The sequence below is a fragment of the Eptesicus fuscus genome, chromosome 13 (assembly GCF_027574615.1).
Source record: "Eptesicus fuscus isolate TK198812 chromosome 13, DD_ASM_mEF_20220401, whole genome shotgun sequence".
Lineage (NCBI taxonomy): Eukaryota > Metazoa > Chordata > Mammalia > Chiroptera > Vespertilionidae > Eptesicus > Eptesicus fuscus.
This window is the reverse complement of record NC_072485.1, coordinates 13,397,369-13,424,128: the sequence shown is the minus strand read 5'-3', so window position 1 is coordinate 13,424,128 and position 26,760 is coordinate 13,397,369. Positions and strand designations below refer to the sequence as shown.

The window sequence follows — 26,760 nt, the reverse complement described above, 5'->3', positions numbered from 1 at the left end:
AGGGCACGTACCTCGGTTGCAGGCTCCTCGGGCACTGGCCCTGGTCGGAGGCAACCAATCGATGTATTTCACTCACATTGATGTTTCTCCCTGTCTTTCCCTCTCTCTTCCACTCTCCCTAAAATTCAATGGAAAAATATCCTCGGTGAGGATTAACAAAAAATAAAATAAATAAATAAATAAAACGTATTTCCCCCAACCATTTACACATACAATACATAAACTCTCTCTCCCTCTATTACACTTTCTACTGTCACATAAACACACACCTTACTGTCCAGTTTTTAGTGAAACCAAGACAAAACAATAGACAATTTAAACATAAAAGTACTTTGCTAAATATTAATGCATTTGATGTGTTCCACAGCACATTAGTCCTGCATAATGCAGCTATAAAGAAGGATCCCATACCCAAATAATTCTGGTAAATACAGGAAGCTATATTCATCTACTGCTTTGGAGAATCACAATGTCTATAAAAATATCAAAGGTTCAGAGAAGTCTTGAAGAATACTGTTTTACTTTAACTCAACATTCCCTATTTATCTACTGAGGAATGCATCCTCTCACCCCCAGCCTCATCCCACTGCATTTTATGAAGGATAGTTGATGAATAAATACCTGTTAACATCTTACGAGAAAATATTTGTTTCCCAAACCACGTTTTGGAAAATCTTCATTAGAGTATTCTCACATTTAAAGATGCATTGAGAATTTAAATAATTTTTACTAATATACTTACTATATCTTGCAAACCTAATAACTCATAAAATGGTATTTTCTTCCCTAGAAAAGTAGTATTAACTTGAAATGTCAAATTCTTAAACTAAAGAGAACATTTGTTTTGACTGCATCAAATATGGTTTCAAATAGCACATACCTGTATTTAGCTTTTTCATGAACCCAGACATACTCAGGGTTTTTCAAACTCAAACGTGCAAGGTCCTTTACAGATTTGGTTTGTGTTGCTGAGAAAAGCAAGGTCTGACGTTTCTTGGGAAGATTCTCTATAATAGCATTCATGGTATCAGCAAAGCCCATATCCAAGATTCTGTCTGCTTCATCAAGAACTAAAAAAAGAAAATGCAGGTTGAACTACAATCCTATATAATAAAAGCCTAATATGCTAAGTGTCTGGTTGTCCATTCAACCAATCAAAGCGTAATATGCTAATGATATGCTAAGGCCGCTCAACCACTCGCTATGACGTGCACTAACCACCATGGGGTAGATGCTCCTACTGGTAAGTTAGCTTGCTACTGGGGTCCGGCTGATTGGGACTGAATGAGACAGGCCGGACATGCCCTGGAGCCCTCCCGCGGTCCCTCCCTGGCTGGCCAACCTCCCGCATCCTTCCCTGGCCCCAATTGTGCACTAGTGGGGTCCCTCGGCCTGGCCTGTGCCCTCTCGCAATCCGGGACCCCTCGGGGGATCCCACAGGCTAGGCTGAGGGACCCCTCTGTTGCACGGATTCGTGTACCGGGCCTCTTGTATTTAAAATAGACATTAGGCTAAATACAATGTGGCATACTGGTTGATCTTAGAATAGAAAAAGTATATTAGTGGAAAAAATGGTGAAATACAAATAAAGTATGGAACTTATATAATGTATATCTCTTAGTTTTGACAAAGGTACCAGTTACATGTTATACTAGGGCCATGGTCGGCAAACTGCGGCTCTTTGGCCCCTTGAGTGTGGCTCTTCCACAAAATACCACAGCCTGGGCGAGTCTATTTTGAAGAAGTGGCGTTAGAAGAAGTTTAAAAAATTTGGCTCTCAAAAGAAATTTCAATCGTTGTACTGTTGATATTTGACTCTGTTGACTAATGAGTTTGCCGACCACTGTACTAGGGGAAGCTGGAGGAAGGGTATAGAGGGACTCTGTATAATCACTGCAACTTTTCTATAAACCTAGAATTATTCTAAAATAAAAGCTGATTTAAGAAAACACATTAGATAATATCAGTGGTGACTGTACCTAAAAAGATTTTTTTTTAATTCTTAGCAGCGTCACATACTGAAGTATCTACTTTCATATGACTACTTACATTCTTCCAACTAATTCTGATTTTTAAATCTAGTTGTACTCTCTGGGTTTAAAACCCATATGCCAAAAAATTGTTTTAAATTATTTCTCAAGTTGTCTTTAATCAAAATATTTATTGAATAAAACATTCCTATCATTAAAATTTATGAGGGCTCTCTCCTAAATCTGAGATTTTTTTCATTATAAATTCATTACTCACCTAACATTTGGAGATTAGTAGCATGAAAACATATTGTTTCATCCATGTGTTGAAGAAGTCGACCCGGTGTGCAAACCAGTATATTTATGTTATTGATCCTCTCAGCTTCATGTTTCAGATCCTGAAAACAGTTGTTTCTTTTTATTACACAAACACATCACCGAGCAGCCTGTGTAGCAAAACTATAAAAGCCATCTGCATATGGCATTTCATCACAGCAATGTAGATACTCTAGAAATAAATGTAACTTCTCCTTCTATTTCTGAAACACATCCAAATTTCTGGGCTAAAGAAAAGTCCTTAATGAAGACCTAAAGAGTGCTATGTTCCTCTAGATTCTTAATCATATGCAGGATTTTGAGGCCATGAGAAATATCATACGAATGTTCCAAGTCTTGATTTCCTCTTAGAATTACCAAAAACAACTTAAATGCCAGAATTATTCCCAGGTTCTCTGACACCACTCACTGCATTTCATGGACTGAAAAAAGAGCTCATCTCTCTATATTCTAAAAGTTCTTCTTGAAATGAGAACCACAAAATGTTCATGATTAAAGTTCATGGTTGATGGGTGACAGGTACACGAGTATGTAAGGGTCTGTGATGCTATTTTTTCTTTTTTGGGTATGGCTGCATACAAACTCAAAAATTCAAGCATTTATCCTTACAGTCTAGCGAAGACTAGCAAAGACAAGCCTTCCAGGTAAACCACAAGGTAGCACAGAAGCTTAGCAGCAGGTTTTACCATTACCTAAAATAAACATTCCTCAAAACTATGTCTTCCTTTCTTCTGCTAACTCAGCAATATTCTGAATTATTCAACTTCTTAGATACCTTATTAAAAGAAAATAGTCTACATACTGAAATGATTCCTTTCTCAATGTATATTAACAAATAGAATTACAGGTTGGTTAAAGTAAATTGGTCTCAGATACCCTAAAAAATGGACTTTCTGGGCCTAACAAAATGGACAACCAGACTCTAAATGACAATGACCACACCAGGATGCTACCACCCCCTATCTAGAGAGCCAGCCTGTCTGTTAAGAAGAAATCTCCACCCCTTCCCCATCAGCTGCCACAGTGCTCCAACATTAAGTTATAGAAAAAAGAAAGAAGGATAAGGGCAAAAGGGCAAACCTTCCCACCGATGATGAGACCAGCAGAAAAGTCGTGATTCTTTCCTACTTTTCGGAGAACCTCAAAGGTCTGATAAGCTAGCTCTCTCGTAGGTGATATAATCAGAACCCCCAGGCCATCTGTGGAGGTCCACTGTAGACGATATAAGGCTTCCAGCACCTGAAAAAAAAGGCCGCAAATTCATGTTCAGTAAGTCCTGAGAAGGCAGCTTTTTGACTGAGTCAACCCTCCATATCAGAGGCACCTTCCAAGCAGAAGTATTTTCAGTCACAAGTATTTTCCAATCAGAAAGAAGAAACTGTTTACTTTGTGTGTATTTTCTTCCATCCACCAGAAGCATCCTCCCCCAAATCATAGAGGGAAGGGAAAAAGAAGCCCACAGCAGTTCAGCTGTTGTGAGAGCCATGCCATGAGCACACTGGCAATCAGAGAAAGTCCTGCATAGCCCAAACCCTTAAAACAGATTTCAGAAAAATATGTCACCATTTTCTGAACAGAAACCACATCAAAATAAACTCATTTTGTGTCGCTACTATAGTTACACAGTGACAGTTTTTTAATTGTGGAGTCACATCATTATAAAAATTAGGATTTAAGAGAAAAATGGTTTTGCAATACTTGGAACAAAAACTTAAATGTGATTTTTTTATGAGCCAATTATTTTGAAGGAACTAAATTATGAAACCAGCTGCATAACTGAAATATAAGTCAATTCCTAAGAGGCTCTATTGTTTTAGTGCTATAAAGGATAGATATCATTTCTCAAAGAGTGACCCAATCTTCTTAAAGTGAGGATATTTCAGCTTCATCCTAAACAAATGGCAAGTATAAATGCAACTGGCAGATTTGCAAGGGGAGCGCAGCAATAGCCTCCCTCGACCGTCGTTCAGCAGAGCAGAACCATTCTGACCTACCACCCTGGAATGGCTTGTCGAGACACAATAATTCACTAAGTAAATTACTGACTGCTCACATGTACAAGGTGCTATGTTAGGACCAGGGTGAAGAAGAAGACACCTGTCTGATAAAGCTTGCATTCTAACCAGGGAAATTCAACATGAAATAACTCTTGACATAGTTAGCTTCTATCTAGGCACAAAATGTTCTAAAATCATATAATAAAGAATCTGACCCAATATGAATAAGCTACTTACTGGAACAAGGAAAGCCAAAGTCTTGCCAGATCCAGTTTTGGCAGCTCCGAGGACATCTTTACCTTGCAAAGCCAACCCAATGGTCTGCTTCTGTATCTCAGTTACCAAACGGTACTGGGCTTCTTGCAAACCTGCAGGTGTGAAGAGAATAACACTCTAGAGAAATTCCTATAGAAGTATGGGCTGAACTGTGCATATGTTGAGGGCCCCTTATGTGTTGAGACCCTAACCCACCCCTGTACTTTGGAATGTGACTGTATTCAGAGACAGGGCCTTTAAAGAGATGACTGAGTCAAAAACAGCCCTTTTATTTGGGTAGGTCCTAATCCAATCTGACTGGTGTCCTTATAAAAAGGAGAAATTTGGACAAAAACATGAGAGATGTGAGTGCAGAGGAATAATTCCATGAAGAGGCAGCAAGAGAGCGGCCATATAAAGCCAAGGAGAGGCCTTCTGTAAGCCCATTATGACCCTCCGAAGAAACCAACTCTACCACCATCCTGATCTTTGGATTCCCAGCCTCCAGAACTAAGAGAAAATAAGTTTCTTTGTTCAAGCCACCCAAGTCTGTGGTTTTTTTGTCTAGTGGCACTAGCAAACTAAAACAAAAGGTATCGCATTTTTGTTTGTTCTCCTGCTCATATTAACATAATTAGGCTTCATTTTAATTATACAGAGGCCCTAGCATCTTCTTTCATCACTACTGTTCTTTAGTCCAGAAAGTATGAGAATGACAAATTGGTAAAACTTAAATGGCCCTGACCGGTTTGGCTCCGCAGATAGAGCGTCGGCCTGCGGGCTCGAGGGTCCCAGGTTCAATTCCGGTCAAGGGCATGTACCTTGGTTGCAGGCACATTCCCAGGAGGGGGTGTGTAGGAGGCAGCTGATCGATGTTTCTAACTCTCTATCCCTCTCCCTTCCTCTCTGTAAAAAAATCAATAAAATATATATATTTTTTTAAAAGAAGAAGAGGAAGAATATACCTAGATTCTTCTTATAACTAAATTAAAAAAAAAAACTTAAGTGAATAGTTTCTTGTCATGGTATCAAAATTACTTGCCGAAATAAAGATTTTCAGGTTAAACTTTCAAAATCTGTTGTCATTTATAAAAAGCATTAAGAACTCCAACATGTTCCAAGATCATCATTTACCTACCTTTCAATGTTTTTTTAGACAAGGGGAAATCTGAAAATCTTGTTATTTCATTTACATTTATCTAAAAAGAAAAAGAAGACTTTGTCAAATAAGGCAAAATAACAGACTACATAACTGATTTGTCTTACAACAAAACCATTATTTATTTATTTGGGGAGCTAGAGGTTTATATTATGGTGCCTAGCTTACCCCTGGTACTACAGGATTAAATTCAATCATGAGTTCTAACTGAAAACCATTATTCCTTTTGAAAGGAAATATTCCTCGAGGAAGCTGTTATCAAAAATATAAGGTTGTAGCCCGGCCAGTGTGGTTCAGTGGTTGAGAATTAGACTATGAACCAGGAGGTCACGGTTCAATTCCCAGTCAGGGCCCATGCCTGGGTTGTGGGCTCAATCTCCAGTAGGGGGCAATGCAGGAGGCAGCTGATCAATGATTCTGTCTCATCACTGATATTTCTATCTCTCTCTCCCTTCTCTCTTCCTCTCGGAAATCAATAAAAATTAAAATGTAAGTTCATAATAACTTTAAATGGTAAAAAAAAAAAAAAATTCACTCAACACATACTACTACCTTGAACATCCTTCAACTCTAAAATGTTAACACAATAAGTTATCACCACGTCAATTTTAGGAATAAAATTTACTTTCAGACCATCCTTCAAAGAATTATCAGTTTAAGAAATAAGACACAAAATGACTATAAATAAATCACAGAAAATGTTGAGAATAGTTCTATTTACACATATTGGAGAATAGATTTAAGTTAGTTGGAGAAATATATCTTGTTAGCACAAACCTTTCAAAGTTTAACCATAAATCAGTGGCATGCGAAATCCAATCTGACAACTACTTATTTGGAAGTAAAGGAGGGGCATTATTTAGTAACTAGTAGCCCTGTGCACTAATCCGTGCACCAGTAGCTCACCAGTAGCTCTCCGCCCGCTGCCCCATCCTCCTGTAACTCCCCCTCTCCTAGCTTGCTGCCCTACCCCCTCCTGTAGCTCTCCACCACCCCACTTGCAGCTCGCTGCCCCACCCTCCTGCTGATCCGTGATCCAGTCTTTCGTTATGCTTCACGGTGTAACGACCATTTGCATATTACATCTTTATTATATAGATAACCAGGGAAGTGTCTCAACCATACTCTGATGCCCCAAAAAGAAGACTTTGTCCTTTAACTTTACATTATCTAAATGTGCATTACTGATGTGCTTCATTAGCATCAACCCAATTTTCTGAATTTCATTTAGGCTGTTCAGGAGAATTATTTTATTACACATGCTGAAAGCAAAAACTACTGTTCAGATATGAGAATAGGCTGACAAATTATTCATAATTCACAAAAGGGGGAGCTTGCATTCGTAAGATTCATTTATTTAAATTACACTCCAGGCAATAAAAGGATGACAGCTTGTATTTCATTTTACAGTCTACACATTTTTCCCAAGATTTTTACTGTAGTCCAGACAGGTTACTCTTGGCCTCCAATGCTGAAAACAGAAATATTAAAACATTGCCTTAATCCCTACAAATCATTCCAGGTAAGAGAAGGCAGAATCAGTGTACTGCATTAGAAGGAGAAAATTACCTCATTTAGAAGGTAATCTTCTAAACAGGACAGTAAAATTAGGTGCAGTCCACCTTGGTACGTGTTTTCAGAGAATGGGATGCTTACAGAAAGAACTAGACAGGCAACATATTATTCAATCCCTCTTAGAAATACAGAATAGGCAAAGTGGGCTCTTGAAACAAACACTTCTTTCTAAAGTCTGTTAACCTCCTAAAGGAAGAGTCTGGAAGGATAAAACATGTCCAGACTCTATCAGCCATGACAATGTAAAGCTATACACCACAGTCTTAAAAAGAAGTCACCAAAAAACTGAAGGACATTGTTATCCTGCTAATGCTCTAGAACAGAAGTATGGCTCAATCCAATTTGGTGCCTATTTTTGTAAATACAGTTTTACTGGAGCACAGCTACAACCATTCATTTACATATTGTCTATGTAGTTGTGACAGACAGGGTATGGCCCACAAAGCCTCAAAGATACTGTGGGTTCGGTTCCAGAACACTAAAATAAAGCGGGTACTCAACAAAGCAAAGTAACCTTTTTGCTGGTGGAGGATCTTGCCTTCAAGTTGTAAAAATGCAACACCTCCCTAGCCGGTTTGGCTCAGTGGATAGAGCCCTCAGACTGAAAGGTTCCAGATTCAATTCTGGTCAAGAGCATGGACCTCGATTGCAGACTCAATCCCTGGTCGGGGCACATGCTGAAGACAACCAATCATGTGTCTCTCTCACATGTGTGTTTCTGTCTCTCCACTTTCCACTCTTTCTAAAAATCAATGGAAAGATTAGCAAAAATAAAAATAAAAATGCAACATCTGTGAAGAACAATAAAGTGAGATGCAATAAAACAAGGTATGTCTGTATTGACTATCTGGCCCTTTACAGACAAGGTTTGCTGACCCTGTTCTAGAAGATTCTCAATTACATTCCAAGAAATATAATAAACCCTCAATGTTGCAGACCTCGATTTAATGGACTTTGGATTTAATGGACAAAATTTCTGGTCCGTATGTCCTATGTGAAAATTAACACCGTTAATTTTTAAATGCTTTTAACCAAGATTTGCTTATAATTAAATTAACAGGTTATTTTTTTGTTATTAGTTCACCGTTATTTTTAATAAATTTTAGCAAATAGGACATATGTTGGAAAACACACTGTAGTAATTTTGCTGGCATAAATAAATATTACATATCTACAACTATATTCTACATATTTAAACCCATACGTCATTGCTCATAAGCAATGTTTGGCTAATGATTAGCATGTGACCACACCTCATCACGCGAGATAATTAGTTCGATGGCTGTGTGATGTGACTTTCTGCAGCAGTTTTTTGTGTTTTCGTTTAATTTTTTTTTTTTTTTCAGAGAGAGGAAGGGAGAAGAAGAGAGGGATAGAAGCATCACTGATGAGTATCTACTGATCATCTGCCTCCTGCATGCCCCCTACCAGGGATCAAGCCCAAAACCCGTGACCTCCTGGTTCATGGGTCAATGCTCAACCACCAAGGCACACCAGCTGGGCTTTGTGGCAGTTTTAATGCGGGCTGGCCAATGTTCAGACATGCGCTAAGCCACACACCAGCCATGTGCATTTGTTCACTCACAGTGACTGGCAAATGTGATACCGCTGTAATTAACCTAGTTATTAATAACAGAAAAGGAGCAAAGGAAAGGCCAAATATTATAGGCATGTCATTTGGGCAGCTTTGTCAGGGAGCTACAGTTAAACACTCCCTAGGAAGCAGCCACTAATCTCTATCTCCTGAAGAATGCTGGCAGAGGGACTGGGCAGGAAGAAAGATAGAGGTATGCCCAGTAAAGTTAGGGGAATTAGTGAAGGTGCTTACTGTCAGTCACACCTGGAAAAGAGGTCATTGGCCAAAATGGCCATGGCCACTGCAAGCCTGGGAAGGTGTGGGATAACTTAATTCCCCGAACAAAGGAGTTTGCTCTCTCGGCTCTTTGGGGACTCTTGTTGCAGGGCGATGCTCTCTTGGCTCCTCTGCCTACAGTGGGTTAACGGACTGGAGCTAGCCTACTGCTGAACTAGACCAGCTTGCAACATGGAACAGAAACTCTGGACACTAGCTTTGATTTTAGCTCTACTGAATCCCCAGCTGTACTTCTTCCAGGACTGGGTTAAGGGAAATGGGACTTTAGAAACTCAGGGATATAATTTCACCCAAATAAAAATCACTAATCCTCCCGTGCAAGTCTCAGAAAATTGTTTTTCTCGAGATACTGTAAGGACTCCGCCCCCCCCGCCCCCCCCCAAGCATTCAGTGGGGAATGGGATACACAACTTCCACCGATAACAAATGCACCCAATTACTAGACCTATTCAGTATAAATTTAAAATTACTATAACACATACAGAAAATTTTTCTGTAAAATTAAGCTTTTCATACATATTTAATTTTAATTACACAAACATGTACATAAGTACAAACAGGTAAACTAACTAATTTGTTAATTTTTTAACATACACATTCAGAAAACCTCCCCTGATTTAGTCCGTTATGTCAAGGTTTTACTGTACTTAGAAACCACAGCAGAAGATGGGTATGGTTCCTACAAATAAAATAACACCCTTACCCATTTCCTTCATCCCTTTCTTTTCCTAGAAAAATCACCTTGTCTTTCCAACCTTCACACTCATTCTAAAATCTGTAATATTCTTCCAAAATCAAAGAGCATATGTTTCAGTGATGGTACCTGTTATAGACTACGAACGTTGGTGAAAAAGTGGAAGGGGGCAGAGTGAAGAATAGAGTGGATATCACTTAACCATTCTCCTATTACAGGCACAACTTGTTTTATTGCTCTTCACTTTACTGTACTTCACAGCTGTTGTGTTTGTTTTTGTTGTTAATCCTCACCCATGGATATTTTTTCCATTGATTTTCAGAGTGAGTGGAAGGGATGGGGGTGGGAGAGAGAGAGAGAAAGGGAAAGAAAGAGAAAGAAACATCGATGTGAAAGACACACATCCACTGGTTGCCTCCTGATCGAACCCCAACCCGGGCTTGGGAACCCGTGGCTAGGGATTGAACCTGCAACCTAGATACATGCCCTTGACCGGTAATCGAACCCGGTAATGTCAGTCCATAGGCCGACATTCTATCTACTGAACCACACTGGCCAGGGTAATGTTGTGTTTTTAATAAATTAAAGGCAAGACACTCTATCAGCAGCAAGATTACAACTTGCTTTATTAGGATGAATCCACAATGTCTCTATGGTATGCTTATATATTTATTACAATTCCCTTCTTTCTCACAAAAAAAGAATAACATTTTTACATCCCAAACCTAGTTTGCTCCACCTATTGCAATCAAGAGAAGAAAAGCAATCTGCCTCAAATTATACACACAAAATTCTGATTAAGGAAAAAGAAACCCGGATTAGGATGCAGAGTACTGCCTATAGAGCACAGCTGATTATGATAAAGTCTAAATCAATCTCGGGTGCAGAGAGTTTGAGTCATTCAGCAACAGTGAAAACAGTTGCTCAACATCTCTCAAAGCTTCAGTCCCCAACCCCTGCAGGACACACCCCTTACGTGGTGGGTGTTAGAAATACATCATCCAAATCTCCCACGGGGGGGGGGGGGGGGGGGGGGGGGCATCTGGCTGACAATGTCAAGTAGTCACTCCCTAGATTCACCACAGAAAATGCCATGCTTCCCTGGCCTGCTCCCAACAACTGAACACCGCAGCAGTAGGACTGAAGACCCATTCATTCCATCCAGAAGGGAGATTCCTTGAATGGGCAACTTTAGCACCATCTGAAGCTTTCTTTGAACTGTGCTGCAGGCAACGACTCTTCCTACCTGTTCCTCCTTCCATCCTCTCTCTTTTCCCTCCCTATTTCTGTTCCCTCTCCTTCACCTTCACCAACATTTCAAAAAAAAACAAACTCCAACTTACTTCATTCCATCTTGGCACCTGCCTCTCAGAGGACCCAAGACCTAGACTATCCCAATAGTCTCCTACCTTGTCTCCTGGCCTCCAGACCATTTATATGTTCTCTAACTGCCCCCCAACCCCGCCAAAAAAACAACAACTCCTAACTGCTTCCAGATACAGTCTCTGAGCATGGCCTCTATAAATTTCCTATTGTTGCTATAGCAAATTACCACAAACAGTGGCTTAAACCAACATAAATTTATTAACTTACAAATAAGTCCAAAATGAGTCTCACTCAACTAAAGTCAAGGTTGTTGGCAGGGTTACATTCTTTCTGGTGGCTCTAGGAGAGAATCCATTTCCTTGCTTTCTCCAGCTTCTAGAGGCTGCTCACTTCCCTTGGCTTGTGGCCCCTTTCCATCTTCAAAGCCAGCCAGCAATGAAGGGAAGTCTTCTCACTTCACAGCACTCTGACACTGACTCTTCTGCCTCCCTCGTCCACATTACATTTAAGAACCTTTAGGTGATTGATTGGATAATCCAGATCAATAGCCCTATTTTAACGTCAACTGATTAGCAACCTTAATTAGCCCTTGCCATGTAACTTATTCTGGGGATTAGGATTTAGACATATTTAAGAGGCCATTATTCTACCAACAACAGCCTCCTAAACCATTCACAGTCCACCTCCAACCCTCTTCTCCACCCTCATCAATACAGGAACACAAACCACACTCCAAGGAGTATTTCCCCCCCTCCAAGTACACTGTATTTTCCCATCTTTTTGTATTTTCTAATGTTTTTTTTTTTCATTGAAATAGTTCAGAAAATTTGTTTCAATATTTTTATCAATGCACTTTACATTAAAACTCCTTTTAGCTCCTATAAAACAAAGCAAAGCAAAACAAAACAAAAAAAATGAACAATCAAACAAACAAAAAACCATGTTAATTCCAGTGAAACTGGCTTAGGAAATATGAACTGTTCTGTGAATTTTTTAAAAATATATATATATATATGTGTGTATATATGTATATATATATGTGTATATATATATATATATATATATATATTTTTATTTTTTTTTTTTTTACAGAGAAGAAGGGAGAGAGATAGAAACATCAACCAGCTGCCTCCTGCACACCTCCTACTGGGGATGTGCTCGCAACAAAGGTACATGCCTTTGACCAAATCGAACCTGGAACTCTTCAGTCCGCAGGCCGAGCTCTATCCACTGAGCCAAACCAATTAGGGCTGTTCTGTGAAATTTTATTCTAAATTGCTACACATGATGTGCCAGTTAATTTTTTGAGTTAATGTGGCTAGGTTAGAGTACCTAACTGTTTGGTCAAACACTAGTTTCATGTTGCTGTGAGGTATTTTATAGATGTGATTAACATTTACAATCAGTTGACTTTAAGTAAAGCAGATTATTTTTCAGTTGCTTCCTCCACTTACAATGTCCTTGCCAATATTTTTTACTGGAGAACACATCATTCAAGAACTAGTTCCAAACCAAGCTGGCAGCATAGGTAAACACCTGAACTTGCTGCCACGCACAACCACTTCAAAACTACAACTGAAAGACAAAACAGACATCATCCAGAACCACAGAAAGGCTGGCTGAGTGGAAATTCCACAACTAGAAGTATAGAGAAAAGCACACTGAGACTCAGAGGAGGTGCGGAAGTAAAGTCCAGAGGTACGAAGGAACTCAAGGAGAGGGCTGGCAACTGAGTATGCAGCTGGCTTTTTCAATTCGAAGGGAGACACAAGCTCCCTACTGCTCTAAACTCCAGTTCTGGGCAACACTCTGGGGACCCAGACTCATATGGGCAGAAACTGGACTGTCTGGCAGCGGGCGGAACTCGAGGGCGGCTTTCTCTCAGAGGTGCCTGCAGTGATTACCGCAGGACACTGAGACCTGGGGGCCTCTTAGGGCAGGACTGACGGGAAGCCATTGCTGTTAGCTCTGCCCTGAGACTCCGCCCCATCCAAGCTGTGCCCAGAGGCTTTTGCATATGAATGGCCTGGTCCTTTGAAAACTAAACTTACTAACAAACTGCAGCTGAGTCAGAAAGACCCAGAACATCCAAAAGAAGGCCCAAGGCCCCACAGCAGCTTGCATTGCTTCACAGCTGGGCCTCATCTGGGCACCTCCAAAACCCAAAAAAGAAGAGGAATCTGCAGATCTCTCCATAGCTCCTGCTCGGTGGCCTCAGGCAGAGGCTAAATTAGCACCTCCTTGGAGATCCAAGAGCCAGTGTACCCAGGGGTCAGAGTAGGACCATCCAGATTACAACTCCTCAGATCCATAAGGGACACACTCAGGGGGCAGACTCAGTGAGCACCAAAGCCCCACTGAAGCAAGTCTTGTCTCATAAGGGTGTCTCCAGCACAGAAGTGCTCCCATCATAGACACAGCTGATCCTCACAGCCAATTGGCCTGGAGGTCAATTCCTCCCAGTGATACCAACAACAATCGAGGCTTAACTACAAGACTGTGCACACAGCCCACAAAGGGGTGCACCAAGAGTGTCCACCTCAGGTAACTGGGGAGGCTGAGCCACTGGGCCCTATAGGACACCTAGCACACAAAGCCACTCTATCAACTCAGGGAAGCAGCCAAAATGCAGAGACAAAGAAACAGGTCACAAACGAAAGAAATGGAGGAAAGCAAACGACTGATATAGAGTTCAAAAGCACAGTTATAAGGTTTTTTAAGAATTTTCTAGAAAAGGCCGATAAATTTAGCGAGACCCTCGAGGATATGAAAAAGGACCAACCAGAAATTAAGCATACACTGACTGAAATTAAAAATAATATACAAAGACCCAACAGCAGACTAGAGGATCGCAAGAATCAAGTCAAAGATTTGAAATACAAAGAAGCAAAAAACACTCAACCGGAAAAGCAAAAGGAAAAAGAATCCAAAAATAGGAAGATAGTGTAAGGAGCCTCTGGGACAACTTCAAGTGTACCAACATCAGAATTATGGAGGTGCCAGAAGAAGAGAGAGAGCAAGATACTGAAAACCTATTTGAAGAAATAATGACTGAAAACTTCCCCCACCTGGTGAAAGAAATAGACTTACAAGTCCAGAAAATGCAGAGAACCCCAAACAAAAGGAATCCAAAGAGGACCACACCAAGACACATCATAATTAAAATGCCAAGAGCAAAAGACAAAGAGAGAATCTTAAAAGCAGCAAGAGAAAAACAGTTAATTACCTACAAGGGAGCACCCATACGAGTGTCAGCTGATTTCTCAACAGAAACTATGCAGGCCAGACAGGAGTGGCAAGAAATATTCAAAGTGATGAATAGCAAGAACCTACAACCAAGATTACTCTACCCAGCAAAGCTGTCATTCAGAATTGAAGGTCAGATAAAGAGCTTCACAGATAAGAAAAAGCTAAAGGAGTTCATCAACACCAAACCAGTATTATATGAAATGCTGAAAGGTATTCTTTAAGAAGAGGAAAAAGAAGAAAAAGGTAAAGATAAATATTATGAACAACAAATACATATCTATCAACAAGTGAATCTAAAAATCAAGTGAATAAAAAATCTGAGGAACAGAATAAACTGGTGAACATAATAGAATCAGAGGCATAGAATGGGAGTGGACTGACAATCCTCAGGGGGAAAGGGGTGTCTGTGTGGGGGGTGTGGGAAGAGACTGGACAAAAATCATACACCTATGGATGAGGACGGGGGGTGGGGAGGGGCGCGTAAGGGCATGGGGTGGGGTGGGAACCAGGTGGAGGGGAGCTATAGGGGGGGGGGGGAAGAGGAACAACTGTAATAATCTGAACAATAAAGATTTTTTTAAAATAAATAAATAAAATAATAATAATAAATAAAAGAACTAATTCCACTCATGGCTACAACCACTGGACAGTTTGCATACTACACAAAGGCCTCTAGTAAGGCTGAGGTCCAACCTCAAGCCAGGCCTGAGGCTACAACCACCAGGAGCAAGGGTGCCCAGAAGAAAAACATTTTTCCAATTCATCTGGCCAGATAACACAGCCTTTTTTCTCTTAATTACATGATCCTCTAACACCACAGCATTGTACATATTTATTACATTTGTCAAAATGTATCAATCCCACCCACCTCCCTAGGGTCACAGACATGGTTTTTTTTTGTTTTGTTTTTCATCTATTTTTACCTAGACCTACTTTAACAAGTACCTGTCAAATTGTTTCAAAATGTTTCTGAATCAAATTGCTCAGGCTATTAAGTACCACCTGTGTACTACATCACTGTAACAAGTTTTTTGCATAAATGCTACCATCTGAGGGGTCATAGGCTGAGGCTCTGCCCCTTAGTTACCTCCAGAATAACAAATCTGCTTTGATGCATTCTGGGATTTGTAGCCCTGGCAATTGATTTCACTCTTCAATTTTCTATTGACAAGGTCTTAAAACAATACTTCTAAGATTTAAAAAACTAAAACAGAATAATAAGGGGGAAAACTGCTCTTTCAATTTAATGAAAAGATTTAAACATCTGTGCATTGCAACGCAGTAAGTGTAGTGGGTTGGAGCTCTGGCATCAGACTTAGGCTACCTGGGTTAGAACTTTTACTTTTTCACTTGTTTAAATTATTAAACCTTGCACAAATTATTAAACCTTATTGTGCCTTCAAGTTTCCTCACCTGCATAATGGGAACAATCTCATAGGGTTATTTGTTATTTGAAGAGATGGCAAGTCAACACATGTAAATGCTTAGTAAATATGAGTAATCTATATATATAAAAGCCTAAGCGACCAAGTGACCGAACGACCAATCGACCAGTCACAATGACGCACACTGACCACCAGGGAACAGACGCTCAACGCACAGGACTGGGCTCCCTCCTGTCTGGATTGGGCCTGCAGAGATCGGGCCAAAATCAGCTATCTGACATCTCCCGAGGGGTCCCGGATTGCGAGAGGGTGCAGGCCAGGCTGAGGGACCCCACCGATGCATGAATCCGTGCACCAGGCCTCTAGTTTAAAATAAGAAGCCAAAAAGAATGCACCAATGTTATCAACTAGAATAAACCCATCTGGAAAAGGTCATTGTGCACCAAACAATATCTAAACACCAGCTGAGCACCTACTCAAGGACAAGCACTCTATGACCAGCCTCTGGGGAGAGCAAAGCAAACGTAATGATTAAATCAATGGTCTCTGACCTTCAGAGGTTTATGGTCTAGTGCAGTGGTCGGCAAACTCATTAGTCAACAGAGTCAAATATCAACAGTACAACGATTGAAATTTCTTTTGAGAGCCGAAAACAGATTTCTGCACATGGGCCATGAAGTTTCAATCGCACCGTACATGTGCGCCCACATGCGGCTCTTTGGCCCGCACACTCAAGGGGCCAAAGAGCCGCATGTGGCTCGTGAGCCGCGGTTTGCCAACCACTGGTCAAGTGGGGGAGTTAACAAAGAAGTTAAAGAAGCCAATCATCACAACCTGGTGATAAATACTATAATAAAGGTGTATACAAAATGCTACAGAAGCACAGCAGCCCTAACTCCACCTGGGGGGAGGGCAGGAAGAGAAATTTAAATCTGAGAGGACAAGTAGGTGTCCCTAATGTGGAGGAAGGGGATTTCTCACTGTAGTGGGGACATCAAGTACCAGGATGAGAAGAATCAAAGAGCACGAACAATTCACAAAACTGCAAGTTGTGCTTTCATGTATACCTATCACAGACTGCTTGCTTTACAAACATTACCTCATTTGAGCCTTACAAATGGTGGTTAATCTCGTTGAATGAAGAAACTGAGCTCAGGAACATTAAGAAATGTGGCTAGTCAATACCCAAACTGAGATTTAAACCAGGTCTGCTTGACCACAAATAACTTATTCTTCCACTGGACTAGAGCATGTTGATAAGTTAATCTGTTTAACCATTTTCCTGAAAGTAATTGTGAAGCAAGGAAAAGTTTTGTTCAGGAGTTAAGTGACTGGATTTTCATCTTGGAAAAACATCATTCTAGCAGCAATATGGAGGATAGATTAGAGGGGGACAAGGCATAAAGGCCAAATCCCATCAGTCACCTGTTTTAATAATTAAAGTTCTCCTGGAACACAACTAGTGCACACCCATTTGTTTAAATATTTCCATGGAAGCTTTTGTGTTACAATGTCAGAGCTGAGTAGATCCACCCTTCTGACCTGCAAAGCTGAAACCATTCACTACTTGGTCCTTGACAGAAAGTTTGCTGGCCTCTATTATAAGCAATAGCTACTGTAGTAACCAGGCAAGAAATGATGGGGCCTGAACTAAGGCACAGCAGTGGGAATGGAGACACGTTTGAGAAATTTAAGATCATCAATGTGACTGAGGGGATATAAGAGTTGTAACAGGGAAATCTCTAGGATTACTCCCAGGTTTCTAGCTCAGCAATCTGCTTAGAAGGTAGGCTAAGATGTGGTAGGCTAAATAATGATCTCCAAATATGCCCACAGCCTAACCCCTGGAACTGTGAATGTCATCTTATATGGTAAAAGTGACTTTGCACATGTGATTAATAATCTTGAGATGTGAAGATTATCCTTGATTATCTGTCGGCCCCAGAAGTGTCCTTATTAAAAAAGAGCACAAGTAGATTTGATACTGAACAGCAGAAGGCAATGTGTCCAAGTAGGCAGATATTGGAGTGATGCAGCCACAAGCCAAGGAACACAAATAGCTAGCAGAAGCTAGAAGAAGAAATCCATTTTCCTCTAGAGCAGGGTGGGGGAACGTCATTTAGTCTGGCCCTGACAAGGCATTAGGAGTGAGTTAATTAAATGTTTGACCAAATACAGCAGGCTAATTTTTAAGTTGACAATCTTGTATGGTCTGCGAATGTTATAAATATCCAAATGGCCCTTGGCAGAAAAAAGGTTCCCCACTCCTGCCCTAGAGCCTCCAGAGTGTGTGCCCATGATTTCAGATTTCTGGCTTTCAGAATAGTGAGAGAGTAATTTTCTGTTATGTATGATAAGTGAGACTATGGGCCCCTTCCCATACTCCAACTCCCCCTCCCTTAGGGAAATACAGTGAAGGCCATCAGTATGCGGACTGTGAGACCTTGGGAGCCTGGCCAGCTCCTTCGTCAAGAAAACAGCTAGTGTTTTGATCTCACACAGGTACCCTTCTCCCTGTATGTCCTGTTTTCTAAGTTTTCTGTACTCTATAAAACCTTGTGCTGGGAAAGTCTGGATGGTGGTGAAACAATAACACCAGCCGGTCGCCCCGTGCAGGCCATCCAACTTAGCAGTTCAACTTCACTGGTGGAAGCTGGTGTGGCAGTAAACTTCACCAGTCAGCCAACACCGGTGAGCATGTAAGTCCTAATAAACCCACGTCTTTCATAGCCAGTCCTCCGGGTTACTTCTCTGGGAATCTAAGAACCAACTGCTAAGGTTTTCTGGGACTTCAGCACTTTGCATAACATGTTTTAAGCCCCTGAGGTTGTGATAAATTGTTACAATGGCAATAGGAAATTAATACACAAGACTGAGAATTTAGAAGAAAAAGATAATGAGCTCAGTTTTTGCCTTGAGGCAGTCAGGGTATCCTAAGACACAGGTAAAGACATCCAGCACAGTCAGAATAAAAAAGATATGAACTCAGAAGAGCTCTGGGTAGAATATAAGAAGCAGCAGTCACTGGTCCATAAGAACAAACCGTGAGATTACACCAGGGAAAAGAACAGAGTGGGAAGAAACAAGGGCTGAGGCTAAACCCCAGAACAATTCTAGTCTTCGATGAAGAGTCAAAATTTACAATCCAGTAGTAATTTACAATGGCTTCGTGAGATGCTATGTATATAGCAGCAGTAGTAACATAACAGCTAATATATGCAATATTTATGTACCAAGCATTGTGTAGAATGCTTTGTATGCATTCTTACTAACTCTCCACAACTTGTAAGGTAAACATTTCTATGCCTTTTATAAAAAACTAGAGGCCAGATGCACGAAATTCGTGCACAGAGGGGGGGCGTGTCCCTCAGCCCAGCCTGCACCCTCTCCAACCTGGGACCCCTCGAGGGATGCCTGACTGCCCGTTTAGGCCCAATCCCGGATTGAGCCTAAACGGGCAGTCAGACATCCCTCTCACAATCCAGGACTCCTGGCTCCCAACTGATCACCTGCCTGCCTTCCTGATTGCCCCTAACCACTTCTGCCTGCCAGCCTGATCACCCCCTAACCACTCCACTGCCAGCCTGATTGATGCCTAACTGCTCCCCAGCCAGCCTGTTTGCCCCCAACTTCCCTCCTCTGCCAGCCTGGTTACCCCTAACTGCCCTCCCCTGCAGGGTTGATCGCCTCCAACTGCCCTCCCTTACAGGCCTGGTACCTCCCAACTGCCCTCCCCTGCTGGCCATCTTGTGGTGGCCATCTTGTATCCACATGGGGGCAGGATCTTTGACCACATGGGGGCAGCTATATTGTGTGTTGCAGTGATGGTCAATCTGCATATTACTCTTTTATTAGATAGAATAGGGAAGCCAACAGAGTAACTTGCCCAAAGTCACTCAGTCATCTGATGAACAAAAGCTAGGATTATTAGATCACCATCATCTCAACTCAAAAGCCAAAACACACTCTAGGCTCTCTCTAACCTTACTGTTGATTTAAGGGTTTAAAGAAAAGCTATAGCAGCACAACACACGGTGACTTTAATTCCAGAAATATCCCACATGTTAAATTCCTGATTACACTGCACTAGAAGGGAGCAATCACTGAGAGGCTGAGTGAGGTGGTTGAAGGTCACAGATATGGGAATTAGGGGGAAGGAAAAGAGGGGTACTGACAGCCCCAAGGAGCCTGATGGGGGAAGAGGTCAAGAGGTCAAAGTGATATCTACTGGGAAAATCACCTAGGAATATCAGCTACCATGTGGGATGGTAGACACTAGAAACAGACCCGCAGTCTAGTTTTTCTTCCCAGTTCTTGAAGGGGGACATAAAGCAGGTAGAGAGAATGAGACAGGCACAGGAAGGAAGATGGATGATGTTGATGCATGCAAGCCGGGCATGGTGGTTAAAAGCAAAAGCTTGGAATAAAAAAAGACATGGGTTTAGGTTCCCTTTCCACGCCACCTACTACTAGTAGGCTTGGGACAAGTTTCTTATCCTCTCGGAGCCTCAATGCTTTCATCTGTAAAATGGGGATAAAATCCATATCTGAGATCAAGCCAAAAAATGTAAAACACATGCTAAGTGGCTTAATAAAACGTTGCTGTCATTATTACCGTTATTGTCGTTGGCATTATTCTGTATATTCCTGGAACTGTTACAGCGTTAACCTCCCTACCCTTTAAGTACCACTGCATTTCCATCTTGACCACGAACAGTGTGGTGAGCAGGACAGCGGCCAGGCCTCACGGGAGGCCTAGGCTGTGGCGCCCAGGAGACCCCTGTAGGGCCTCCACAGGACCCCCAGGGTCACCTCTCACTCACTCCCTTCCCAACGGACCACCGGCTGACTCCCCAGGTCCGGTCCCCAGGGACCGGTCCGCACCATCCCCTCCGCAGCCCAGCGCCGCGGCGACACGCAGCCGGCCGCCGGCCCACCCCGCGCGCCTCGGCCGCTGGCCCGCGCCCCCTCCCCGGCGCCGGCCTCACCTTCCCGTAGTTCAGCATGAGGCGGCTGATAACCTCGCGCTCGACCTGCCACTCGGGCTTCTTTAGCTGCTTCCTCAACTGCTTCTTTTGACTCTGCTTATGGCTGTGTTTCTTCTTCCAGCGATTGAAGCTCCGCACCGGATCGGGCCGGGCTCCCGGACCCCGAAAGTCGGTAGTTTTGCCCATCGCGGCGGCGGCAGCGGCAGCCCAGACCACCGCACACGAGACTCCCCAGGCCAGGCGAGAGGACGCGGAACCAGCGTGGGGAAAGTTAGGCTACGGCACATGCGCGAAACCGGAAGCCCGCCCCCGAGTTTACCCGGGGCACGCGCCGTTGCCGGCAAGGAAAAGCTGGACGGTGATTGGTGAGTTGGGAACCGCAGGGCGGGGCGAAGCAGTCCCGGGAATACGGAGGCGGAGCGATCTGAGGAAGAGGGCGGGGTTCAGTCCCTACCCGAGCGCGTTGACTCTTTAAATGAGCGCTTCCGCAGAGGTTGTTGTTACTATGGTTACGTCAGAACTAGTAAACACCTAAGGCTGTTCACGCGTGCGCTGGGTTTACACATCCACAATCTGTAAATGATAATTATAAAACTTGTGTTGCATATTTCGGCCCAGGGACCCAAAGGATTTTGCCCCAACATCAAACAGCTGGTTCATAACTTCTGATCTCTATCCACTGTAGGGAGCCACCCTACGAATAAAAGATTTTCCCTTTTTCTGGCCTCAGACTCTGCAGCAGCAGGTAACTGTAGCAGAGGCATACTGAATTTGCATTAACATTCTATTTATGAAGACAAAATGATAACTAAGAGTTAAAAGAAACATTGTTGCCTATTTAAGTGAACTGACTTTCAATGAGTGGTTTTCTGGCACATTTACCTAGAAGTGTGCACAGGTGGGACAGGAAAACTGGGAGGTTAGGTTCAAAGTTCACATGGAGTGTTTGGGCTCTCAAATTCCCTTTCCAACTCCAAGTGACTACCCCAACCACATGCCTATGCCTAAACAGAAGAGAGCTTTGTGGGGTGAGGGCGTGAACTAGAGAATCGCCACACTCAGGGTCACTAGATGTGGTATAGAGTAAAGCTCAATAAGGGGAAGTTATATAAAAGTATAGCCCTGGCCAGGTGGCTGGGTTGGTGGGAGTGTCATCCCGTGCACCAAAGGTTATAGGTTCAATTCCATTGGAGACAACTGATCGATGTTTCTCACATGAATGTTTCTCTCTCTCCCCCTTTCTCTCTCTAAAATAAACATATTCTGGGGTAAGGATTTAAAATTTTTAACAAAAAGAGTATATACAGCCCTGGCCCGTGACTCACTTGGTTGGAGCGTCACCCCATGCAGCAAAAGGTTGAGGGTTCCATTCCTGGTCAGGGCACATACCTAGGTTTCAGGTTCAATCCCCTGTTGGGGCATGTACAGAAGGCAACTGATGGACGCTTTTCTCTGACATCAATGTCTCTCTCTCTCTCTCTCTCCTCTTCTCTCTCTCTCTTTCACCTCCCTCCCTCCCTTCCTCTCTCTTTCTCTAAAAATCAGCCCTAGCGGGTTTTGCTTAGTGGATAGAGTGTAAGCCTGTTGACTGAAGAGCCCAGGGTTTGATTCCGGTCAAGGGTCCTTACCTCAGTTGCAGGCTTAATCCCTGGCCCTGGTCACCATGCAGGAGGCAACCAATAGATGTGTCTCTGTCATGTCGATGTTTCTCCCTGTGTGTCTCCCCTTTCTTTCATTCTCTCTAAAAATCAATGGAAAAAATATCCTCAGGTGAGGATTAACAAAAATAAAATAAAAACCAATAACAACATATCATCAGGTGAGGAGTAATTAAAAACAAGTATAAATACATCCACAAGCCTGGCAGGTGTGGCTCAGTAATTGAGCGTCCAACTATGAACCAAGAGGTCACAGTTCAATTCCCAATCAGGGTACATGCCCGGATTGTGAGTTTGATCCCCAGTGTGGTAAGTCCAGGAAGCAGCCGATCAATGATTTTCTCTCATCATTGATGTTTCTACTAGTATCTCTCTGAAATCAATCTAAAAAAAATATTTTTAAGTACATCCACACAAAAATTAAAAGTAGAACTACCATATGATCCAGCAATTCTACTTCTGGATATATATACAAAGAATTGAAAGCAGGATCTGGAAAAGATATTTGCTCACCCAAGTTCATAGCAACATTATTCGCAATTGCCAAGTGTCCATCCAGGAATACAATGTAACATTATTCAGCCTTAAAAAGAAAAGAAATTCTGACAATGTTACAATGTGAAAGAACCTTGAGGACATTATGCTCAGTGAATGAAGCCATACTAATACTGTATGATGCCATTTACATGAAATAATTAGGGTAGTCAAAATCACAGAGAAAGTGGAATGGTGGTTGCCAGGGGCTGGAGGAAAGGGGATGGGGAGTTTTTGTTTAATGGGTATACAGTTTCAGTTTTGTAAGATGAAAAGAGTTCTGGAGATTGGTTGCACAACAATGTGAATGTATTTAATGCCACTGAACTATACACTTATTAAGGTTTAAATAGTAAATTTTATGTATATTTTACCACAATCCTATATAATAAAAGGCTAATATGCAAATCAAATGGTGGAACGACCAGTCGCTATGACACACACTGACCACCAGGGGGAAGATGCTCAACACAGGAGCTGTCCCCTGGTAATCAGTGTGCTCCCACAGGGGGAGAGCTGCTCAGCCAGAAGCCCGGGCTCATGGCTGGTGAGTGCAGCAGTCATGGCGGGAGCCTCTCCCACCACCTCCGCTGCAGGGGGTGTTAAGGAGCGAGGGCAGATGGACATCCCCTGAGGGATCCCAGACTGAGAGATTCTCAGGCCAGCCTGAGAGCCCCCCCCCCCCCAACCCCAGTGCACGATTGTCGTGCATGGGGCCTCTAATTTTTAAAATAACTGTTTTTAATTTTTGTGAGGTATATATACAGAACAATGAGGCTCTCAGGTCAAGCTCTCATTTTTCTCCTAAAGCTGAAGCAGCCAGGCATATATATGCCTCAGACAGAAAGAAAAAATAAATAAACAAACAAACCTGGAAAATTCATCTCTACGGAATGAATTTCATCTCTACTGCTCTAAGAGAAATACCTGAATATAACAGCTCTTCCATGCACCATTGTTTCTAATCAGCCTAACTTAAATACAAAAGAACTAGAGGCCCGGTGCACGAATTCATGCACGGGTGAGGTCCCTCAGCCTGGCTAGCAATTGGGGCCGATTGGGGCTGTCTCGCCCAGTCCCTATCAGGGTGATCGGGGCCTGCCAGCCGGGGGGAGAGGGACCACGGGAGGTTGGCTGGCTGGCTGCAGGAGGTTGGTTGTGGGAGCACAGTGACCACCAGGGGCAGCTCCTGCATTGAGTGTCTGCCCCTGGTAGTCAGTGCATGTCATAGCAACCTGTTGACTGGTCATTCGGTCGTTCAGTCCTTTGGTTGCTTAAGCTTTTACATATATAGATAACCAAAGATCACCAAACACTTGAAGAAATTTTTTAACTTAAGCGCTGGAAGCTAAAACTAATAAACCAAGCAGAGAGCAAAAGAAATATTCAAAAAATATTATTAATATTTTAGAAAGATAAGGCATTGTATCTATGAATGAAAACAAAACCATCTATAATAATAAAAGTGTAATATGCTCATTAGACCGGATGTCCTTCTGGACGAAGCTGGGGCTGCAAGGGAAGCCCAGGTCCCAGGTGCCTGCCAGCGGCCAGAGGGAAGCCCGGGTCCCAGGTACCTGCCAGCGGCCAGGAGGGAAGCCCAGGTCCCAGGTGCCTGCCAGCGGCCAGAGGGAAACCCGGGTTCCAGGTACCGGAGGGAAGCTGGTGCAGGCAGCCAGGGGAAGGAAAGCCTACTTTTGCACGAATTTCGTGCACTGGGTCTCTAGTTAAGATAATGAAATATAATTCTTAATAGAAGTCATTTTGTTTATTATATAAATAAAATTTATAATAGAAAATTCAAAGTTTTTATCACAATTAAAAACTCAATATCACATTCCAAAGTCATTAGGATTTAATAATTTGGAATTTAAATTGTTCATATCTTAACTGAATAAAATGACATCTTTAAAATGGTTTCCATGCTTATTTGCTCCAATAACTTGTTTTCTGTAGAAATGAGCCCTAGACAGGCTTTCAGTTGGGACATTAAGTAGTTTTTAACACATTTGAATTCTGAGACTCATTCTCCACTACCATGACCACTATGCACAACGCTCCCAAAGGGCTGAAAAGGGTTTGGAAATGCTCCTGTTAACTGCTACCATAAATAGAGGCAGCACTTCAGTGGGGGTAGGCCCTATACTAAATGTGGGGGGGAGGGGAATGTAATATTAGTTCCTCACACACTGGTACCCGATTTAATACTATTCATCAGTTAGTTTGTGTTGTAAATTTCTACATAATTGTGATTGTTCATCATAATGCTTCAAGTTACCTATGTCTCTAAAACTCTGAAAAGACTTTCATTTCTTCCAGTACTTTAAAACTTTTTTAAAAAAGAGTCTTTTCTTTGAAAAAGCATAAAAACAATGATACCCCAGTAATGATGAGCATAACTGTCAACCAGATTTTAGTTTGTAAATACTTTTCTTTTGAATCCTCACCCAAGGACATGTTTTTATTGATATTTTTAGAGAGAAAGGAAGGAAAAGAGAGAGAGAGAACTCACCAATCAGTTGCTTCCCATACACCCCCAGACCAACCTGGGATTGAACCTAAAACTTAGGTATGTGCCCTGACCTGGAATCAAACCAGAAACCTTTTAGTGTGTGGGACAACCCTCCCACCAACTGGGTCACCCGGTCAGGGCAATACTTCTTTTTTTTTTTAATCAAATGAACCAGAGTTATTTGGAGAAATAGCTAATTCCAGGAATAGGTTAAAGAAATCACTGGATTAGTCTAGACAGGCATCCTCAAACTACGGCCCGCGGGCCACATGCGGGTGTTTTTGCCATTTTTTTTTTTTTACTTCAAAATAAGATATGTGCAGTGTGCATAGGAATTTGTTCATAGTTTTTTTTAAACTATAGTCCGGCCCTCCAACGGTCTGAGAGACAGTGAACTGGCCCCCTGTTTAAAAAGTTTGAGGACCCCTGGTCTAGAATGTCTTGAGGTGCCAGAACAGAAAGAAGAGCTTAAAATATTGTGAGGGGATGGAGGGCGCAGCTCTATTTCATGACCTAGGTGGTAGTTACAAGAATGTTTGCCTAGTAATACTTTATTAGGCTCTCTACTCCTATTATGTAGTTTCCTAGAGATTTATTTTTAAGTGATTTAAAATATAAAATTTCACACCAAAAGAGTAATGCCAAATTAGTACTGAGAAAATACATTTAAATATAGGTGCTGTCAAAAATATACCTTTGTCTAGTATTCTAATCTGTATATATAAAAGCCTAAGTGACCGGCCAACGGGCCGACCAGCTGACTAGCTGGTAGCTATGACGCACACTGACCACCAGGGGGCAGACACTCAGTGCAGGAGCAGAAAACACAGGCATGGAAACATGGAACAGACTGATGAATCTCAGAGGGAAGGGGGAGGGAGTAGGGCGGGATGAGATTAACCAAAGATCTTAAATGCACACTAGAGGCCCGGTGCACAGATTCGTGCACGGGTGGGGTCCTTCAGCCTGGCCTGTGGGGATCAGGCTGAAAATGGCTCTACGACATCCCCCAAGGGGTCCCGGATTGTGAGAGGGCGCAGACCAGGCCGAGGGACCCCACGGGTGCATGAATCTGTGCACCGGGCCTCTAGTCTTTAGATAACTAATCATTTAAAATATGGATAATTTATAAAACATCATTACTTACTGCCTCTAATTGAGTATTGGCAAGATAGCATCAACTGGACTTTCACATCATATATTTTATGATTTCACAATTAAGTAAATGTTGCCCTGGCCAGTGTTTCTC

At 42.2% G+C, this 26,760-nt stretch overlaps 1 protein-coding gene across 1 annotated transcript in view; it reads right to left on the bottom strand.

Annotated features, from left to right (window-relative positions):
- The window catches only part of DDX10 (DEAD-box helicase 10), a 256,489-nt gene extending 235,454 nt beyond the window's left edge, over positions 1–21,035 (bottom strand). Inside the window, exons 1-6 of the mRNA XM_008156071.3 lie at positions 20,808–21,035; positions 5,697–5,757; positions 4,541–4,671; positions 3,387–3,545; positions 2,248–2,368; positions 881–1,070 (exon numbers count right to left, since the gene is read on the bottom strand). Coding sequence (XP_008154293.2) covers positions 881–1,070; positions 2,248–2,368; positions 3,387–3,545; positions 4,541–4,671; positions 5,697–5,757; positions 20,808–20,993 — 848 coding nt within the window. The 5' untranslated portion in view covers positions 20,994–21,035. The remainder of the gene's footprint in view (positions 1–880; positions 1,071–2,247; positions 2,369–3,386; positions 3,546–4,540; positions 4,672–5,696; positions 5,758–20,807) is intronic.
- Positions 21,036–26,760: the final 5,725 nt, after the last annotated feature.